This window comes from Colletotrichum aenigma (assembly GCF_013390185.1).
Source record: "Colletotrichum aenigma strain Cg56 chromosome Unknown KSG_Cg56_contig08, whole genome shotgun sequence".
In the NCBI taxonomy this organism is placed as follows: Eukaryota; Fungi; Ascomycota; class Sordariomycetes; order Glomerellales; family Glomerellaceae; genus Colletotrichum; species Colletotrichum aenigma.
The window spans coordinates 2,839,899-2,857,108 of NW_023500914.1; the positions used below are offsets into that span (position 1 = coordinate 2,839,899).

General features: G+C 53.2%; 5 protein-coding genes across 5 annotated transcripts; 3 read left to right on the forward strand and 2 right to left on the reverse strand.

The window, feature by feature from the left end:
• Window positions 1-1,067: 1,067 nt before the first annotated feature.
• On the forward strand, window positions 1,068-2,158 carry CGCA056_v012251 (uncharacterized protein; the record flags this gene model as incomplete). Its single annotated transcript, XM_037327495.1, has 2 exons — window positions 1,068-1,270; window positions 1,330-2,158. 2 exons carry the CDS (start codon window positions 1,068-1,070, stop codon window positions 2,156-2,158), a joined length of 1,032 nt encoding a protein of 343 aa, XP_037174077.1.
• Window positions 2,159-4,627: 2,469 nt separating this feature from the next.
• Window positions 4,628-6,781, reverse strand: CGCA056_v012252 (Agglutinin-like protein; the record flags this gene model as incomplete). The annotated part of the gene is made up of 4 exons (XM_037327496.1): window positions 4,628-4,944; window positions 5,934-6,149; window positions 6,213-6,659; window positions 6,724-6,781. 4 exons carry the CDS (start codon window positions 6,779-6,781, stop codon window positions 4,628-4,630), a joined length of 1,038 nt encoding a protein of 345 aa, XP_037174267.1.
• Window positions 6,782-9,981: 3,200 nt separating this feature from the next.
• On the forward strand, window positions 9,982-12,935 carry upf1 (Regulator of nonsense transcripts 1; the record flags this gene model as incomplete). The annotated part of the gene is made up of 3 exons (XM_037327497.1): window positions 9,982-10,311; window positions 10,360-12,097; window positions 12,256-12,935. The coding sequence occupies 3 exons, from the start codon at window positions 9,982-9,984 to the stop codon at window positions 12,933-12,935; spliced, it is 2,748 nt and encodes a 915-aa protein (XP_037174256.1).
• Window positions 12,936-13,462: 527 nt separating this feature from the next.
• Window positions 13,463-13,690, reverse strand: CGCA056_v012254 (uncharacterized protein; the record flags this gene model as incomplete). The annotated part of the gene is made up of 1 exon (XM_037327498.1): window positions 13,463-13,690. One exon carries the CDS (start codon window positions 13,688-13,690, stop codon window positions 13,463-13,465), a length of 228 nt encoding a protein of 75 aa, XP_037174280.1.
• Window positions 13,691-14,812: 1,122 nt separating this feature from the next.
• Window positions 14,813-16,939, forward strand: CGCA056_v012255 (Zinc finger protein 42-like protein; the record flags this gene model as incomplete). Its single annotated transcript, XM_037327499.1, has 2 exons — window positions 14,813-16,611; window positions 16,660-16,939. The coding sequence occupies 2 exons, from the start codon at window positions 14,813-14,815 to the stop codon at window positions 16,937-16,939; spliced, it is 2,079 nt and encodes a 692-aa protein (XP_037174282.1).
• Between the last annotated feature and the right edge of the window lie 271 nt (window positions 16,940-17,210).

A 17,210-nucleotide genomic window follows, 5' to 3' on the forward strand; every position in this document is an offset into this window, starting at 1 on the left:
ATATCCCGCGGCAGGAGGAAATAGCATGGAAGCAATCCACAGAACAAGCAGCAAGAAGGGTAGAAAAGACACGATCCCATTCGCAGAGACACACAAGAATGTGGGGGCGCCAGGCCCCCGGACCGGGGTCTGAGGCGACATGCCCCGAGCGATGGCAGACAGGGGTGCACCCAGCGCCCGGGGTCGGTTTCGTCGACAACCTCAAACGTCTGCGACACCTTCTTGCACCGTGGATCCCATCGCTCCCGACTCGGGAGCAACGCGCCAAGCGAAACGCAGTTGAGGAATTCGCAAGTCGGTCAGGCACAATACACGCTAGCCCGCGGCTGGCTCTTCCTCCCGACAACCCAGCCCATGTTCGCGAGTGGAAAGCACGATGCTCTGATTCGTCCAAGGCTCCCGAACCTACGGACAAAAGTGCTCGCTTCAAGTGTTTTGCATGCTGACTACAGCCGTTCGCACTTCAACTCCTCGGGAGCCTCAAACAACCTCCCACCAACCAGCGGGCGATCAGACCCATACTGACTTGTCCCAACTCTCACACACAACCGAGTCCAGGCGAAACAGCGACAACACAAGCTTATCCCCTTCTTTCGTCCCTGGTCCTTCGCCCGTCGATTTGAGATGGTTCGCTTCGTGACGGGCCTGTATGGCTCGCCTTTAGCCTGAAGACATGTTCTCCTTTGAAGGGCATACTGAACAAGCAACATGACTGGGCCCCAGGTTCGCCAACCCATCCCCCGGTTTTGGTTGACCCCCGTGCCCCCATTCGGACGGCTGCAACCCATGCCCATGACGGGATGTGCTCGTGCAGCAAGACCGTTTATCCTTTTTCGCCCGCCTTAAGATAAACCTAACCTGCCACCCCCGACCCGTCCATTATTTTTCTTGACTCTTGATTTCCCCGGGTTTCTGGGAAATTCCGAAAACACCAAAAAGAGTTCCAAGATATTTCCTTTCTTGATCTTCGTGGGAGAGCGACGCGCCGCGAGCTTGGCAGCCAGCAAACCCTTCTTTCTTTAATCTTCGATATCTTTAATATCACTTTCACTTCTCTTTCGCCCAGGATGTTGACCGTCCGCTCCCCAGTCGCCGCCCTGGCGGTGGTGCTCAGCTTTCTGAGCCTGACCGATGCCGCGCCGCAGAACCGAGGAAAAGGAAACGGACGAGGAAACAGGCAGACGGCACAGCAGCAGGCCGCGAGGGTGCCGCAGGGAATCTCGCGTGCCACTGATGGATCCATGATTCTCGACATGACCGCCAACGTCAAGTAAGTATATGAAGATGATGAACCCATTTAAGTCATGTGTGGTCTCTAACAACCTTAAGTGGCCTCGACCTTCGCTTCAAGATCTCCGGTCCCGCCGAGCAATTCACCGCAGCAAGCGGCGTCCCCGGCGCTGCCGCCCAGCCCGGTGCCCAGGGCACCCTCGGCCTGAACGTCCTCCTCCACGGCGACGGTGGCCAATCCTTCTTCGACATGCCGAACCAGGGCGTCCAGCAGAACCTCGCCGGCGTCGCCGTCCTCGCGCCCGACCCGAACCTCTTCTGGGGTGGTGGCCAAGGCCTCCAGCGCACCGACGGCGTCGCCCACTCCCAGGCCGTCAACGACCTCATCCAGCAGACGCTGCCGCAGATGATGGCCTTCAACCAGTCCAACGTCTTCTTCACGGGCGTCTCCGGCGGCTCGCTCATGCTCTCTGGCTTCTTCATGCCCGCGCACATGCAGAACTTCGCGGGCAACGGCGTGCTGCTCAACTGCGGCGGCCTCGAGCCCCAGGTTAACGTCCAGGACCCCGCTGCGATCGCCAACACGCGCATCCACTTCCAGAGCACGAAGCAGGAGCTGTCGAACCTGCAGCAGTCCATCCCCGCGGCCATCAAGGCGTACGAGCAGATCGGCACCAGCGGCGGGCTGAACGCGCAGGCATTGAACGCGAAGCAGACGGTCAACAACTCGCCCAACGGCGGCCACTGCGCGTTCGACGAGCAGGGTTTCGTTTCGGGAATTCAGCTCATTGCGGACAACTACGCGACCATCATGCAGGGCGGCACCGGCGACGTCAACGGTATTGGAAATGTTCTGACTGGTGTTGCTGGCAATGAGAACTTGCAGTTCACCGGGTCGAGCAGGAGACGCGACGAGATCATTGGTTGATATGGTGCGGCTTTCTCTTGGAACGAATATGATACCACACCTCTGTAGGGAGTCGAAGAAACGAAGATCAAGTTATTTGGGAAAGGCAACCAAGTTGGGAAAGGCATCATTCCCGTGTTCTCATGTTCTCCGTCCCCGTGATCCTGCTAATGCGCTGTTTGTAGCTGACTGTGATCATCTGAAAGCTCCAATTCTTTGTACAAGCGCCACGCATGTTCACACATATCTGTGTTTTAGTCTCACGACCAAGCTTATCCTGCCAGACGCAACTGATATCTACTAGTTCTCCTATCTTCACAGCACGAAGCTTACGTTGCCTGTCGTTCTGGCATCTCCACGGGCGACCTGAGCTCAGAGCTCAGCATCTCCTGCGCCGCGATCTCATTGGCACCCATCTCGGGGACAGGATCCGGATACGAGCCTTCTAGTTCTGTCGGAGGGATTTTGGGTGCATCGTCAGCGTGAAGTTCGGCCTTCTCAAATCTATCCCTATCCTCCTTATCGGGGCCGGCATTTTTTGAAGTTGGCACAAAGGCCTCATGCCGCCTACGTCGTCTCAGAAACCACCATCCGAAGAAGAGGAGAATGATTGCGCATGTGGTGCCCACAACGGGACCAGCAATCCAGGCGTTGTTCCCTGAAGCTGGAGCTTCTATTTTTGAAACCGGTCAGTCTCCAGAGCGAGGTATTGCAGAAACTCTGAACATACTTGTCTCGATTGGCCGTGTCGGTGATACCACAGTGCTGCTTAGTGATGCGGAAGACGCGACAGTGGATCGCGTCGTCGTTCTCGGCAATTCATATGTCGTTGTGTATGTTTCGACTCTCCTCGTCAATTTCCCAACTACGTTCGACATCACAAATGTCGACTGAAAAGTTCTGGTTGTCATCGTGATAGGGGGTTTCCCATTACAAAACTCTAGCCATTCTTCGAACTTCGAAGAAATCCAACTCTTGAACAATTTGGTGTCTTCGACATTTGTTTCTAAACAATCCTGGCAAATCTGATAGCTTTCTTTGAACGCTGAACTTGAATTACAAATCAGAGGCGTTTTGCCGACCATCTGAGCTTCGATGTATGCATCGTCTGGTCAGAAGATTAGACCTCTTCATACATTCGGATTGGAGTCACCTAAGACTTGCCGCAAGGAGAGTAACAGATGGCCGGAGGTTGGATCTTGTCGGTGGTCGTTGTGCTTGTAGTTGTTGTCATCGTTGTTGCTGCTGTTCATGAATCAGATGCCCCGGTTTCGGTGATAAGAGCTATTCACTGACCTTCGCGCTGTGGAAATGTCTCGTGGCCCAATTGACTAGCGGACTTTTTGTAAATTATCGCGTAATTTGGAGCAGGCACTGGGGGTTGTGTCGAAAAAGAGATGGAGTTTGACGAGTGTCTGACGGACAAGGTGACTGCGGAGGTCTTAAGGGGCACTGTTGCCAACGCCAAGCCGGTCAATGTAGTGCAATTTCCCCGTGGCTCAAGCATGAGATGTTTCTATTGGGCTGATCGAGTGTCACTGACGCGAGACAGAATAACCAAAATGAGGTTTCGCGAAGATAGATCATCTCGAAAATGCCGTGCCACCTTTGATCTCAGCTGAGTGGTCATCGCCTGCGTGGTTTCAGAGCACGTACTTTCTGCCAAGGTAGTTCAATGTATGAATCTCTTTATTTCTGCTGCTCGATAGGACGTAAGATGACAGATGTGTTGACACACGCTTATTTTATCAAGCATGTCGATGATGACACGCATGCGAATCAGGTTATGTACTGGCAGAAGGAGAAGAAACGAGGCCGAAGTACATTTGGCTGTTTATTCCAAGCCCCGTCGCCCCTTGGTCACTCCTTTATTTGATCCTGTCCCCTCTTCTTCTTCCGTTTTCGCCGCTTCCATGTTTCTCCTCGTCACTGCTCATGTTATTACAATCAGCCTCATCGTCATCGTTCGCGTTACAATATCCGTTGCCCCCGCGTTTTGTTTTGCCTGTATCCTCGATTTCATCGTTATTTTTCCACTGGAAAGAAAAGGAGACGTCTTTGAAAACCAACCGGTCACAGGTTTCCCTGTGAAAAACAAGCGTTCTCCATCAGCTACTCTGTCCAGTCTGGCTCACGTCATGCTGATCTACTGGGCATCTCTACAGTAGATATTTCCTCCGAGCCCAACATCTCCTGTGCCGCAATCTCGTTTGCGCCTATTTCAGGAATGACTTCAGGGTATGAGCCTTCCAGTTCGATGGCAGGCAGGCGAGGGATACAGTCTGAATGGAGTTGCGGTTTTTCGAATCCTCTCTTATCGTCTACTGCGTCCGATGGGGTTACTTTCCGCTTTCTTCTCCGCCTCAAGGACCACATGCCGGCAGCGAAGAGTAGCATAAAACTTGTTCCGCCTACGATGGCTCCAACTACGCCTGCAGAGGACAAACCTGTTCATTTTATATTCTGTCAGAAGCGGAACGCATCGAAAAATTAGGAAACAGTATTCTCCGGCGCACCTGAAGCAGTTGACTCCACTGGTTGCGAGGTAGGCTGCGAGGTAGCCGGCGGGGTGAACACTCCAGGTCTCATTTCGGTAATTGTGGCTATTACGATCTCGGGGTAGCCAGGCTCAGTACTACCGAACCCGGTAAGGGCGAAGATTTGTGTGCGGACAGCGGTTGTCAGCAACGACTGAGGGTATGAGCTTATGATGCCGGGTCCCGCGCAGTAGTCCGTGTATGGCTTGAAGACTTCAAAGACCTCGCTCAGTGAGGGTTTCGGGACTTCGACCGCGCTCACCGCGCATTCTGCGCATTCGTTGAAACATTCTTTGAAAAGAGACTCGGAGAAGCAGAGCGATGGTATCGTCCCAATTATCTGTGCCACTTTGTAGCAGTAATCTATGGTGACTCTATTAGTCGCGAGCGGAAAGGAACCATTTCAAAGAATATACTACACATGAACCAGCATGAGATTGGTGACTCGGTCTCCCTGGAGACAAAAGTTGCTGTTTCGTATCCATTGGAAGCAGATGGAGACGCGGAGGTGATTGTTGGGTCTTCTGGCGTGACGGACATATCAGCAAATTGCCGAAACCTGTGCTCTCGACCGTTGATTGAAGTTTGACGGCTTGGAACAAACGCGCTGAGAATTTGCAGTGCCTGAAGAGTGCGTGTTCTATCGAATTCCCACTTTTTCAGACTAGGGCAGACGATGATGGCGTTGTTAATTGACAGAACGGACGGCGAGAACGACAGAGAGGGCGACAGAAAAGCGCGACATGCGACGCATAGAGTCTCCAGCCATCAAGAAGTATGTTAGCATGAAGAAGAAACTTGAATACATCGAAAGAAAGGAGAAATGTGCCATGCCATCCAAGCGAAAGGTCTAGAATGGGCTTCAACCTACGTGTCACCGAGATGTCAGTTATCGTGTCACTCGAAACCTTGTTTAGGCTGTTAGTCCGACGCAGGAAGACTCGAGATGTACTAGCTTGTCATAGAGTCACCAAACTTCGGCCAGGAGATTTGGGTGGGTGCATATAGTTGCTTGAGTTAGATAGTACAGTACGAGTACCTATGCAGTGATATACGTGGGCTTCCAACAACCCAAAACTCCGCAGAAGCCCGTGTTATGCGGCCACCCTATGGACTTCCATGAAATCCTGTCTCACATTGCCCTCATGTATGTCTCTCTGGCATCTCGGTCACCATCTGCCTGTCCTTCTCTGGAACCAGCATTTCCTGAGCTGGTACCTCGTTCACATCCATCTCCGGCACAGGTGTCGGATACGAACCTTCTAATTCCATTGGGGGCGATTTGGGAACATCGTCTGCGTGCAGCTCGGCCTTTTCAAACTTGCTCTTTCCCTCACCATCCTTAACCGCTGGTTGTACACCTCTTTGTCTTTTCCGTCGCCACAAGAACCAGAAGCCTCCGAGGGCAAGACCAACCACGCAGATTGCACCTACAATAGGGCCGGCGATCCAGACGTTACTTTTCTCAGACGGCGCTGGGTTATATTCGATCAGCTTGAATGCTTAATGCCCAAAACAAAGACCAAACGCTGACGTACTTTCATCCGTCGGTTGTAATGATGCTACGCCGCTGGCTGACGCAACTCCGGAGGTAACGGATAGTGATGTTACTGTAAGAGAGCTAGTAGCTTCATCCCGCTCTCTCGTGATTGTGGTAGGCATAAAACGAGAGGCGGCGATCTTGCCGTCGAGGCCAGTGACAGGCATTAGCAGACGCATTGTGACAGTCGTTAACATCGAAGCTGGAATATCTGGGAAGGCGGTGGTGGAGGTGGTGGGGGAGGCGGAAGTTGGCGCACTTCCCGAACAATAGTCAAGATACTGCCTGAACTTGGGGTCGAGATAAGCCTGGATTGTGCTGTTCGCGTCGGCTGAATTGGCATCTATACATGCGTTGCATCTCGAATAGCATTCCTGAAATGTTGAGCCCGTTGAACATACCTCAGGATTTTCCCCAATGGTCTGGACCTCTACGTAGCAATCATCTATGCCAAATGGATTAGAGAGGGCGGCTGTTTTGGATGAGCGCGGGTACGATGTCGAACATACTGCAAATGGAGAAGCATGGGGCCGGTACCACCGTATCATCTCTTGCGAATAATTTCATTTTGGCCAGGCGTTGCGTGTCTCGCTTTTCCTCCTCTTTTTCTCTTGTTGACTGCGGTGAACTTGGAAAACAGAAAAACGAGGCTGTAATCGGCCAGCCGCGGGAGAGCGGACATATCTCTTGGTTATAAGGAGGTTCGTACAAACCCGGGGGGGGGGGGGGGGGGGGGGGCAAAACAAAGTCGAATGTTATCTGGGCATAGTTTAGAGCTGCCTAAAGCGTCTTGGCTTTGGTCGATAGAGAAGAAGGATGAGTGGAACGCGGCTCAACGCCGCTGGCCAGCATGTTGTGCCACCCAAGCCCACACTCTATTGGAGGTAATACATCGTAATGAAGCGGGTGTTCTCAGCTGGAATTAGCTTAGCAGGACATTGTGCTGCATTCTTATTTACATCAATGTCTGGGAACCAATCGTTTGAACCAAGTTTATAATGTGGCTTACACGCACATGAGGGTGTGGCAGGGGTGCAGGCGCAGCCTGATTTTGTATGCCTCAATGTAGACCCAGATACGAGCATATCAGGCTGAGAGAAGAATCTGTCAAGGACATGTCTCTTCCAACTAGACGAATGACATCATTGCGGATCATGCGATACCTCCCGCCGATTTGACGGTCGGTGGTAGGTATAAACACATTATCCACCTGAGAAGGTCGACTTCTCTCTCCCCATGAGACCAACGTGCCTTCGAGTAGTGAGAGACGGCAAATTTGATCACTCAAGAGACCAAAACACGAGTTGAGAAGTCCTCAAAGCAGATGGAAAGGACGCAAACACAGCATCGGGTGAGGTTGTTCATCCTCAAAGCTTCCTGGCTTGGCAAACCAGCCTTTTTTAGCACCGAGACCGAAGAACAATTTCGAGATTAAAACATGAGGATATAAGAGAAATATTGGATCAGATTCTAGATTTACTAGGTTTCTTTGGGACAGTCGCGGCATTCCATGTGTGCCTTTCGGGCATTTCTGCCACCGTGGTTACAAGCAACATCTCCTGGGCTGAGACCCCCCATCTCCGGCACAGGTTCTTCTCCAGACCCTTCTATCTCAATAGGGGGATATCTAACTTTAATCTGCGTGCAGTTCAGGCCTTCCATATTTGTTACCCGTCACGTCATTCCCAAGATTCGTTGGTGAAGTGACCTTTGCTTTCTGTATTCTATCGTAAGCCAGATGCCTCACAGGATAAGCAACACGAAGCATCCGGCACAAAGATTAGTCCGACGGTCAACACATCGTTGATGGCTGAAGTTACCTCCGCTATAAGCACTTCCAATGCTGCGACCCGTCAGACGACCCATATCTTGCAAGTGGATGATTCTTCAATGACCTTCATACTCCCGTCCAAAATCATGAGAGTACAATGCTAGATGAACCTGCAGATCATCGAGGTAGATTAATATATGTCCACTAGAGAGCCAGCGCCATACTCCCCAGGACATGAGAATGTTCACTTGAACTTTCTGGTTTTTCAGTACGTCTTTGTCACGTATGAAATGGCAAACCCTTGGAATTCAAGTTACTCAACCTCGGCTGTCAGGGCACATACTAGCACTAAAACTCTCACATCAAAGATGACGATCCTTCGGTGGACCTTCACGACAGGAGAGACGGTCTCATCTCGATGCTCTCAGCCTTCTGTGAGTTTTCGCCTTTACTACTCTGTCAGCCAATTGCCTAGGCCAATAGTACCTGTATGCGGCCAAATGGTAGTGGAAAGACAGAAGGAAGACGCCTGAATGTATGTAACTTTTATGCAGATTTCAGCTCCGCATATGGGCTAGATGGCTGTGAGGGATTTCAGACTGATTGGAAATGCGCCCAGTAGAAACTCATTCAATACTGTGGTAATGAAGGATCAAATGACTATGTAAGAGGCTGTCAGGCCGTACGTTTCGCGTCCTCCGCAATGATGTCCCGGCCGCTTGCTCCCGAACCTCAAGCATGTAGTAGTATCGCAAATTATGGGCACCAAAAAGTCATTCCGTCAGGGCTTTCGAAATTTTGTATTGAGCGGCATGTTTGAGGCAGCAGGTTCGATTGCTCCCGTCTCGCTCCTGCCATCCGAGGGTCCCGTTTGCCGTAGACCTTTTACCGCTAGTTTTGAACCTCTCTGAATCACTGACACTGGACTTGGCACACCGTAGCTGGGCGAGCTGTAAATTCATCTCTTCGAAAGGCAGCTACCACTCGTGCCTTCTCCTTTTCTCATTTACCCCCCTCCCCGAGCTTTAGTCGAGGACGGGACTTTATTTGTCTTACTGCAAACGACTTCGGCCCACAATCTCCCCAGACGCACTTCACGAGGGGAAGAATTCCGCGGCTTGCTGGCAGTCAACCTCTGCAAGAATTTCTCTCCCCCATTTTTCTCTACTGTCATCGTCGACCTTTTTCCTTTCTTCTCTTTTTGCGCGCTACCTTGCCTCATACCATCTGTATCCAGCCTTGTTGCCAGATACCTACCTGCCCTGCGTCGAGATATCCGGGGTTGGCCAGGACGCACTCTGCCGGCGTCCAACTTGGCAGGAGCAAACGGCCTTTTTCCCGACTTGAAGAGCGCACTTCAAAACCATCTGGCTGCGTTCTTTGCCTCCAGCACCTGACCAGCCAAATCCCACCTGCATCGCGCTTTCTCAAATCAAGCGACCGACCTATCTCTTTTTCAACACTTTTCGGCTACCTGCCTTCTCTTTTGATCCCACTTTCCTCCTCCCACTTACGTACCTCTTCCACCTCACATGTTCAGGCAGGGCACACTCTTCCCCGCCCAGCTTGCTCCCCCCGTCTACCTTCCCACAACAACACTGACTTCGTGGGTGTTGTGACCTTCTCCAATCCCTATACTTTCGCGTTTTTCTGTCGACGTCTTTGTCGCTTTTTTGACGACACAAAATCAAACTCGGCATTGTTTGCGTCTGCCAAGCCAACTCTTGCGCTTTTCTCGGCAGTTGGACCTCACAGCCATATCCAAGGTAGGTAACTTCCTAATATTCTTCGCAATGGACGGCAACGATGAGGAAGGCAGTGAGAGGGACAGACACCTTCTGCAGGTGACAACCAGCCCCTCCATCTACCTACCTAAGGTACCTTACCTGGGTGTAAAGACATGGGGTCTCCTGGGCTGTCATCGTCTGTCGTCCTCGTCGTTCAGCATCATCATCCCTCACTACTTCACGCTGAATTTTGTGCTGATCAACACAAGATGGCAGAAATTTCTGGAGAGACGGAGATTGGCCTCCTCAAGACCACCGACACTGATGGTGATTCGGCGGGGTCGCACTTTCCGATCCCAGAGTCTGTTCCGGCGCGGACGCAGTTCGTGGCCGAGTTCACCGAGACTGAGCAAGCCGCGAACATCGAGCTGCCTTCGTCAGCTTCATCTTCAGAAAGCGGCGAGCCAGCGCCCATGCCTTTCACGCCTCCCGAGGATGGAGTTGCCGGAGCAAGCTTCTTCGTCGACCCTCGACGCCTCTCTACGTCTGCAGTGGCTGGACTCGAACCTAGCGATGAGGACTCAGATGACCCGATGGCGGTATGTGTAATAGCCAAGATTTGCCAACTCTGCTAACCCGTTTGACAGGAAAAGAACCGCTGTTGTGGCCCCCGAATGGTTCATTCGTTCAAAGACCAAGAGGAATTCGCCCTGGCTCATCGTGAAGGAACCATCATTGAGATGGCCAATGAGGAGGCTACCTATCGGCGATTCAACACCAGGACAGAGTCTACTCATGCCTGGGTCATGAATGCCCTGCCCCCACCCTCCAGTCTCATCGCTTCGGATTTAGAAACCAGCTGGCTCGTCCTCGTCGAATTGCCGGCGGACCAAGACAAGGTGTTCCCAACCGAGGAATCTGCTTGTGATATCGGATTCAAGCATGATTTCACGATTGGTGGACATGTCTTCAATCCCGGCATGATGAAAGCCGAGCGTATACCCAACGTGTTCGACAACGGCCAAGATAACGGAAGTATCTTCAACGACTACGCCAGGCATGCGGCTTTCAACGTCACCGCCCCATACATGAAGGATCCTGTCAGCCGTGAGAGGTACCACCCATTGGCAGAAATTGCGGTTTCGCAGCGCTTTGGTGCTCTTCAGTACCCCCCTTTGACTTCTGGGAATGCTGTCATGGTCACTATTCGCGTTGCGGTTCGGCTTGTTACTCATGACACCGAACTGAAAGCTTTGTCCACGCTGATGCAGCGTGAGAGAAACCTGAGCGCGCTGGCACAGAGGGCACGCCACACCTTTGATTACATGCTGGATTTCCGGAAACCGCCTACCTTCTACGTCGATCTCTTCAGAGAGCTGCCACATATGGATAACCCAGCGGGCAATCCTCAGACCCCCGCCCACCTCAAGTCTCTCTACAGAGGGCTCAATTCTGACCACAAGAAGGTGTACGAGCAATTTCGACATATCCCGGCAGGGCTGGCGCTAATCCTGGGATGCCCCGGTGCTGGAAAGACTGCACTGAATGCATTCATCGCTGCAATGGCTCTCTCGGCCCCTATTCAAGAAGAAGTTGACGGCAAGACCGCTACCAGACCTGCAAAGGTTCTGTATCTTCTTGACGTAAATGCGCCGTGCGACGATGCGGCAAACCGGGTACACAAGACATGCAAGGAAGCCGGCATCAGAGCATCGGTCATTCGAGTTCGTGGATGTGCTCGTGAGATGAGCCGCAGCGTCAAACTGCACCCGCCTGCAAAGGGCCAGAATGACGTCGCAGGAGATGTCCCGGACTTTACCAGGGGCTTCCTCATGCAGTTTGAGACGTCGCGAGTCTGCAAAATAGGAGGCCCAGCTAGCGTCGACAAGGCGCCATCTCTCGATGAAGCCGCGTGGAAGGCATTCGACAATAAGAAGTCCCGATACAAACAGCTTGCGCAGGCTCTCCAGAAGCTTGAAGGCGACGTCGTCAAAACTCGACGAACTTCCGCGGAGCTGAAAAGACTGGTCGCAAACCTGTACTTCGATGTTATTCGAGCTGCTGACTTCATCGCGACCACCCCTGTCGGCGCATCGGGGCAAATGGGCACTCTTTTCAAGCCAGACCTCGTGTTCGTTGACGAAGCAGCCCACGCAAGAGAGTTGACGTCTCTCATTCCCTTGGCATTCACTCCAGCTCGAGCATACATCTTCACTGGCGACACTCGACAGACCAGACCTTTCGTCCAAGGTGCATCCATGTCGACCAGAGAGGCAGGACAGAAGATGCTGAAGCTGAATCCATACGCAAAGCAGCTTATGATCAGCACGATGGAGAGAGCTGACCTTGCCGGCGCTCTCAAGAGCAAGCTGCTGATTACACACCGTAAGTCGCCTCTGATTTTTTTGTCGCACTTGTTATCATTGCCTCTGTCGCCGTCGTCCGCTGTCGCCGTCGTCCGCTGTCGCCGTCGTCCGCTGTCGTCGTCGTCGTTGTCGTCGTTGCCCCTCTCCATTCAATGAAGTTAGGCTAATACGATCCAGGAATGTACGGAAATCTGCACATATTAGTGTCTGAGCTATTCTACGACGGGCTTCTGAAGTCGGGTATGGCATCAATCGATCGATACCCCCTTCCAGTACAACATATACAGATCTGGCTGAGCCAGTTTATGCCTGGCCGCCATTGTGTGGTTCCGCGAGTGATGATTCATTGCCACTCAGCTCGAGAAAAGACGGAATGCCGCAGCTTCTACAACCCAGCCCATGAGTCTTTCATCAAGCAACGCTGTCTGGAGCTTCTGAGCAACCCCAACTTCACTCGAGTCGATAGGCCTGACCAGCCTGGAAGAATACTGATCATCACCCCGTACAAGGCGGCATTCAACCGATACAAGCAGTTCACGTCCGTCCTGCCTCCCCACCTGCGTGGCCGCTTACATGCTGAGGAGATGCACAACGCGATGGAAGCAAGAACCGTCGACTCGGCACAGGGCCACGAGGCGGATTTCGTGTTCATGGACACTGTGCGGACGAAGACGGCGGGCTTCCTCAACGACCCCAAGCGCCTTTGTGTGATGCTCTCACGGGCCAGAGGCGGTGAGATGATTTTGATGAACGAGGGAATGACCACTTGCATGAGGTCTGGGGTCGAAATTCCTGCAGAATGGACCTCTCGTGTTTTCGAACACTGCCGCGGCAATGGCCAGCTGTGCTACATTTGAGGTATTTGAAGGTGTGCGCAGGATATGGATGCGATGTGTGCCGTGTGGGATTGAAATGGGTAAAGCTAGTCAGTTTAGTTAATGAAGAATCCCGTCTCCTTGCTTTCACCCCTAGCTTCCGAGAGACGACGAGAGACGAAGAGAGACGACAACAGAAATGGCAGAGATGGATATTGCCAAGAGGTCACCGCAGCCATCAATCATTACAAATAAGAATAGTAGAATGACAAACATCGAGTATCGTGCTTACGAAGACTCGCCAGATCATCTTATCGCACCTGGGGAAACGCACGAGTGATGGACGTGATGCCAGAGCAAATTCTCTTAAGAACGCAATCACTGCCAAGACAATCATCGGAAAGAGACATTCCCATCTACGGATTCGCGATGGTTTCTATGCATATCAAGCGCCAAGGACGTCCCGTCCAACGACGAGTAGACCAAGTCGGCCGAGATGTCGTTGACATTGTGTGGGCGCATCGTATCGTATGCGGCAGGTAACCGCTGGGCCGGGTTCTGTGGCTATTTTAGCCCGAGACCTTGTCGCAGAATAAGCACCAATTTGAGTGCGCAGGATCCGCCGTGACAGGGGTCTGCTCACCATAAGGAGCGAGCCCCTGGAGATTTTCCCCAGTGTCCAGCTGGACAAGCAAAAGGGCAGTTTCCATAGGCTGGCACGGTTTGGCTGGCGAGTTGGAGGCAAGGGTGATGCTGTCAGCGTCAACGCATGTTGCGCGGACACTGTCGTCTCTCATGCCGTTCCTGCTGCTGTAAGACAGAGGTTTGAACACGATGAAACTTTGAGCACGTAAGATGGCCATCGTTTGGCATTTGACTCTGCTTCTGCTTTCTGCGGCAGTGTGAGGAAATGTTGTGCGGCAGCCGTATTCTCCCCGTGGCAGCTGCCGGCATCTCGGTCACGGATTGCGATCATCTCCGTTGAAGTATTCTGCCCACCTGAAAAGTACGGATAGTCCTAACGGTGATGGAGCTTGACCCCACCAACTAAGGGTTTTGACAGGGTCTGGTGCTCACGGAACATTCCTCACAGCGCTCCACGGTCGTCGCCCGCGGGAACCATGGCCAGTGGGTGGCTGGTGGCAGTGAGCAGCGGTACAGGATGACGGGGCACAACGGCCAGGACTCCAGGAGAAAGGGACTTGCACTGAAAGCTTCCACCAGTCCTCAGTCCTCGGAGAATCAAGTACCAAGTCCAAGGCAGGGGTCGTGGAGAGGCCGTGTGGCGGGGCAGGAAATGGCGCTGCGGGCAATACGATTGGATCACTCGAGCCAATCCGCCGGAATTATGGGGGCAAATTTTGATAGCGAGATACCTGCACGTGGCCGCAATCTTCGCCTAGACCCGGCTTTTCTTGCTCTGCCCGGCCACCTTCATCGGCGGTTTTCAGTCTTCACCCCACCAGCCCGCCTGAGCCACAAGTCGCTGCAATGTACCTCCTTACTCTGCGGCCGACGTGGAGGCGGGAGGCAACCCAGTCCGACCTTGGCCTACCTGTGACCCTGAAAGTCCACTCCAACTCTCCCCGTACACTTGGAGGGTACAACGCCCGCGCTTTGGTGAGGCTGAAGACCTGCACCGGCCTAATTAATCCAAACTGCCCCCATTACACTGCTGACTTGAACTGCACCTCATCCGTTTCCTCTTTCGTGGGCTCATCGCCATCACGGCGACCGCTCATCCACAGCAAACCCCATCTCACCAGCTTTACTCACTACGAATTCCGTCGCTCGAGGACGCAGTATCGATTGCTCATCCTCTCATCGCACTCGCCGTCTACGCCGCCGTCATCCGAGTGTCACAGGTCCCTGGGGGGTGGTTCATGTGGTGCAGCGAGTGCTGACGCGTGGTGCCTAGAATGGCTCCTCCCGCAGCCTCGTCTGAGGGCGTTGCCGCCCAATCAGACCTTGGCGACACTGACGACACCTCATCATTAGCAGCTTCGATTGACATGGACCGATTCAGGCTTCGCGGACAGCCGCTGTCTCTTCACTCACGCTCGACACTGGAACCTCGGAGTGAGGCATTATCTAAAGGAGGTCTTGCCGGCGTTATTGTTGGCATCATTATCTTCTTCGTACTTGCTATCATTTGCGCCTACCCCTTCATAATTCGTCGCATCAAGGGCAAGAGAAATGGGACGAATCGTCTGGACACGGCGGAAACCGCCTTCATCCCCACGCCGCTCCGTCCATCGGGAAACGTGCCCACGACTGGTCCAGCTGCGTCTAGCCGCATGTCATCACGAGACTCATTGGGCAACAAGAATGAAGCTCTTCAAGGGCCGGACCGGCAGTCAACCAAGGAGCTGAACGTCTCATCTCACGGCACCGACCCATCCAAACGAGACTTGGGAAGCTACCAACGTGGCTGTACTGGCGACGACAGCTCTCATGCACCAAGCGTTACCACCAGACGCGGTACTGACCACACCTTCGGCCGCGCCTCTACCTGGAAGAGCGAATCGTCCTATCCATGGACTCCTGTCGGCATAGAGCTGGTCGCTACTCGGGCTGACGGAATGGAATACTCAGATGCCACTCAAGGACACAGTGCTACTTACTACAGCCCGATCATCCCTTCTGAGGCCTTCGGCATGGTCACCCCGCCTCCCACAGATGAACCTGTTCCCGCGCCACCGCCGAGGCGATCAAGCTCTTATGCCAGCTCCCTGGCGAAGAACCTTCTCCAAATGTTTCCCAAGGGTCGGTCAAGCACCAAGGATTCTCAGTCAAGGGGGGCAAAGATTCAGCCAACGCAAGAGTTGTTGAGGGAGGGCTTGTCAGACTCGCCAACTCAGCTTACCGGGCCATTCTCCCGCGAAATAGGACCCGGCGCGACCTCCACGCGCGGACAGCTGGGCTCTCCATTCAACCCGCCTAGCCCCAACTCAGAGCCTGATCAGGCTCAGGAACCGGGAACCACAAAGGAAGGAAAGCAGGAATCTCCGCCAATTTTGCCGCCTGTGTCGCCTGCACCTGGAACTGTCAACCCCATGGATATTATGGCGCCGTCGAATTTGACCGAGCAGACCTGGCACACCAACCAGCAACTTTATAGCATTGCTCACCCGCCCCCCAAGCCTGTTGAGCCAGTCCTGGTTCCCGAGCCATCACAAGCGCCAACCCCGCAGTCCCCGGAGCAGCCTTTTGAGCACCACCAGCAGTACCTACAACAGCAACAACAAGATCAACAGCAGCAACAGCCACAGCAAATACAGCAACAGCAGCAGCAGCGATGCGATCAGACAGGGGTGGCGAATGGAGGACTTGTTGCGAATGGCAATGGACATGTCCAAACGAATGGTTTCAAAGCCCCGGCCGGTGGTCGTCCCACTGAACACGATGTCCGCATGAACGATGTGCCCCATCAAGTTGATCCGACTCATCTTATGCCCGACCGGACCAACCACTATTATGAGGGAGAAATTACCGACCCGTCTGAACATTCTCCTCAAATGGGTGGTCACGTCTCATCCGGGGCATCGTATCAGACGACGCCGAACACCCAGATCGACAGTAGCCCATCGCCTCCATCAGACAACAGCTCAGATATCCGCAACAGTGCCTCGCCGTATCCAGGTCTGCAGCAGCAATCTCCGCGCACATTTATGTGTGATGAGTGCGGTCGATTTTTCGATCAGGTTCATAAGTTAAAGTGAGTCGCTTCGAAGGCTGTTCGCCGTCCAAACGCTAATTGATATAGCCACCACAAGCGGTACCACGAGCGACCGCATGAATGTACTGAGCCAAACTGCGGCAAGAGATTTGGAACCAAAACCCATTTGGATCGCCACATCAACGACAAGCACAGGAAGACGAAGAAATTTCACTGTACGGTCAGCACTTGCCCTTACTCAAAAACGGGGGGCAAGTCATTCCCGCGAAAAGACAACTGGAGGAGACATATGGTCAATATCCACCAAGTTACGCCTATGGGTGATCCGGAACCCGATTTAGTCGACGAAATCATGGGAGGAACCTGAGCGTGGCGAGAGGGGCGTGCGCCCGGTCGACAGGTGCCAAATACTAGTTCATCGGAAGACGGACATTGACCCCAGCAGACGGTTGGGGTCCGATGCCCGAACGCGAACGGACGACGGACAATGCTTGGGAAGTGGTCAGTCGAGTATTTGACAGACGCGTGAACTTGCAAGCAGATTTCCCCAGAGCCTCCCTGTGGCTCTGATACGCGGGTGCAAATGCTTGACTTCAGCAGAGCTGGATTCAGGTCGGCAACTCAAAGAGGAAGCCAAA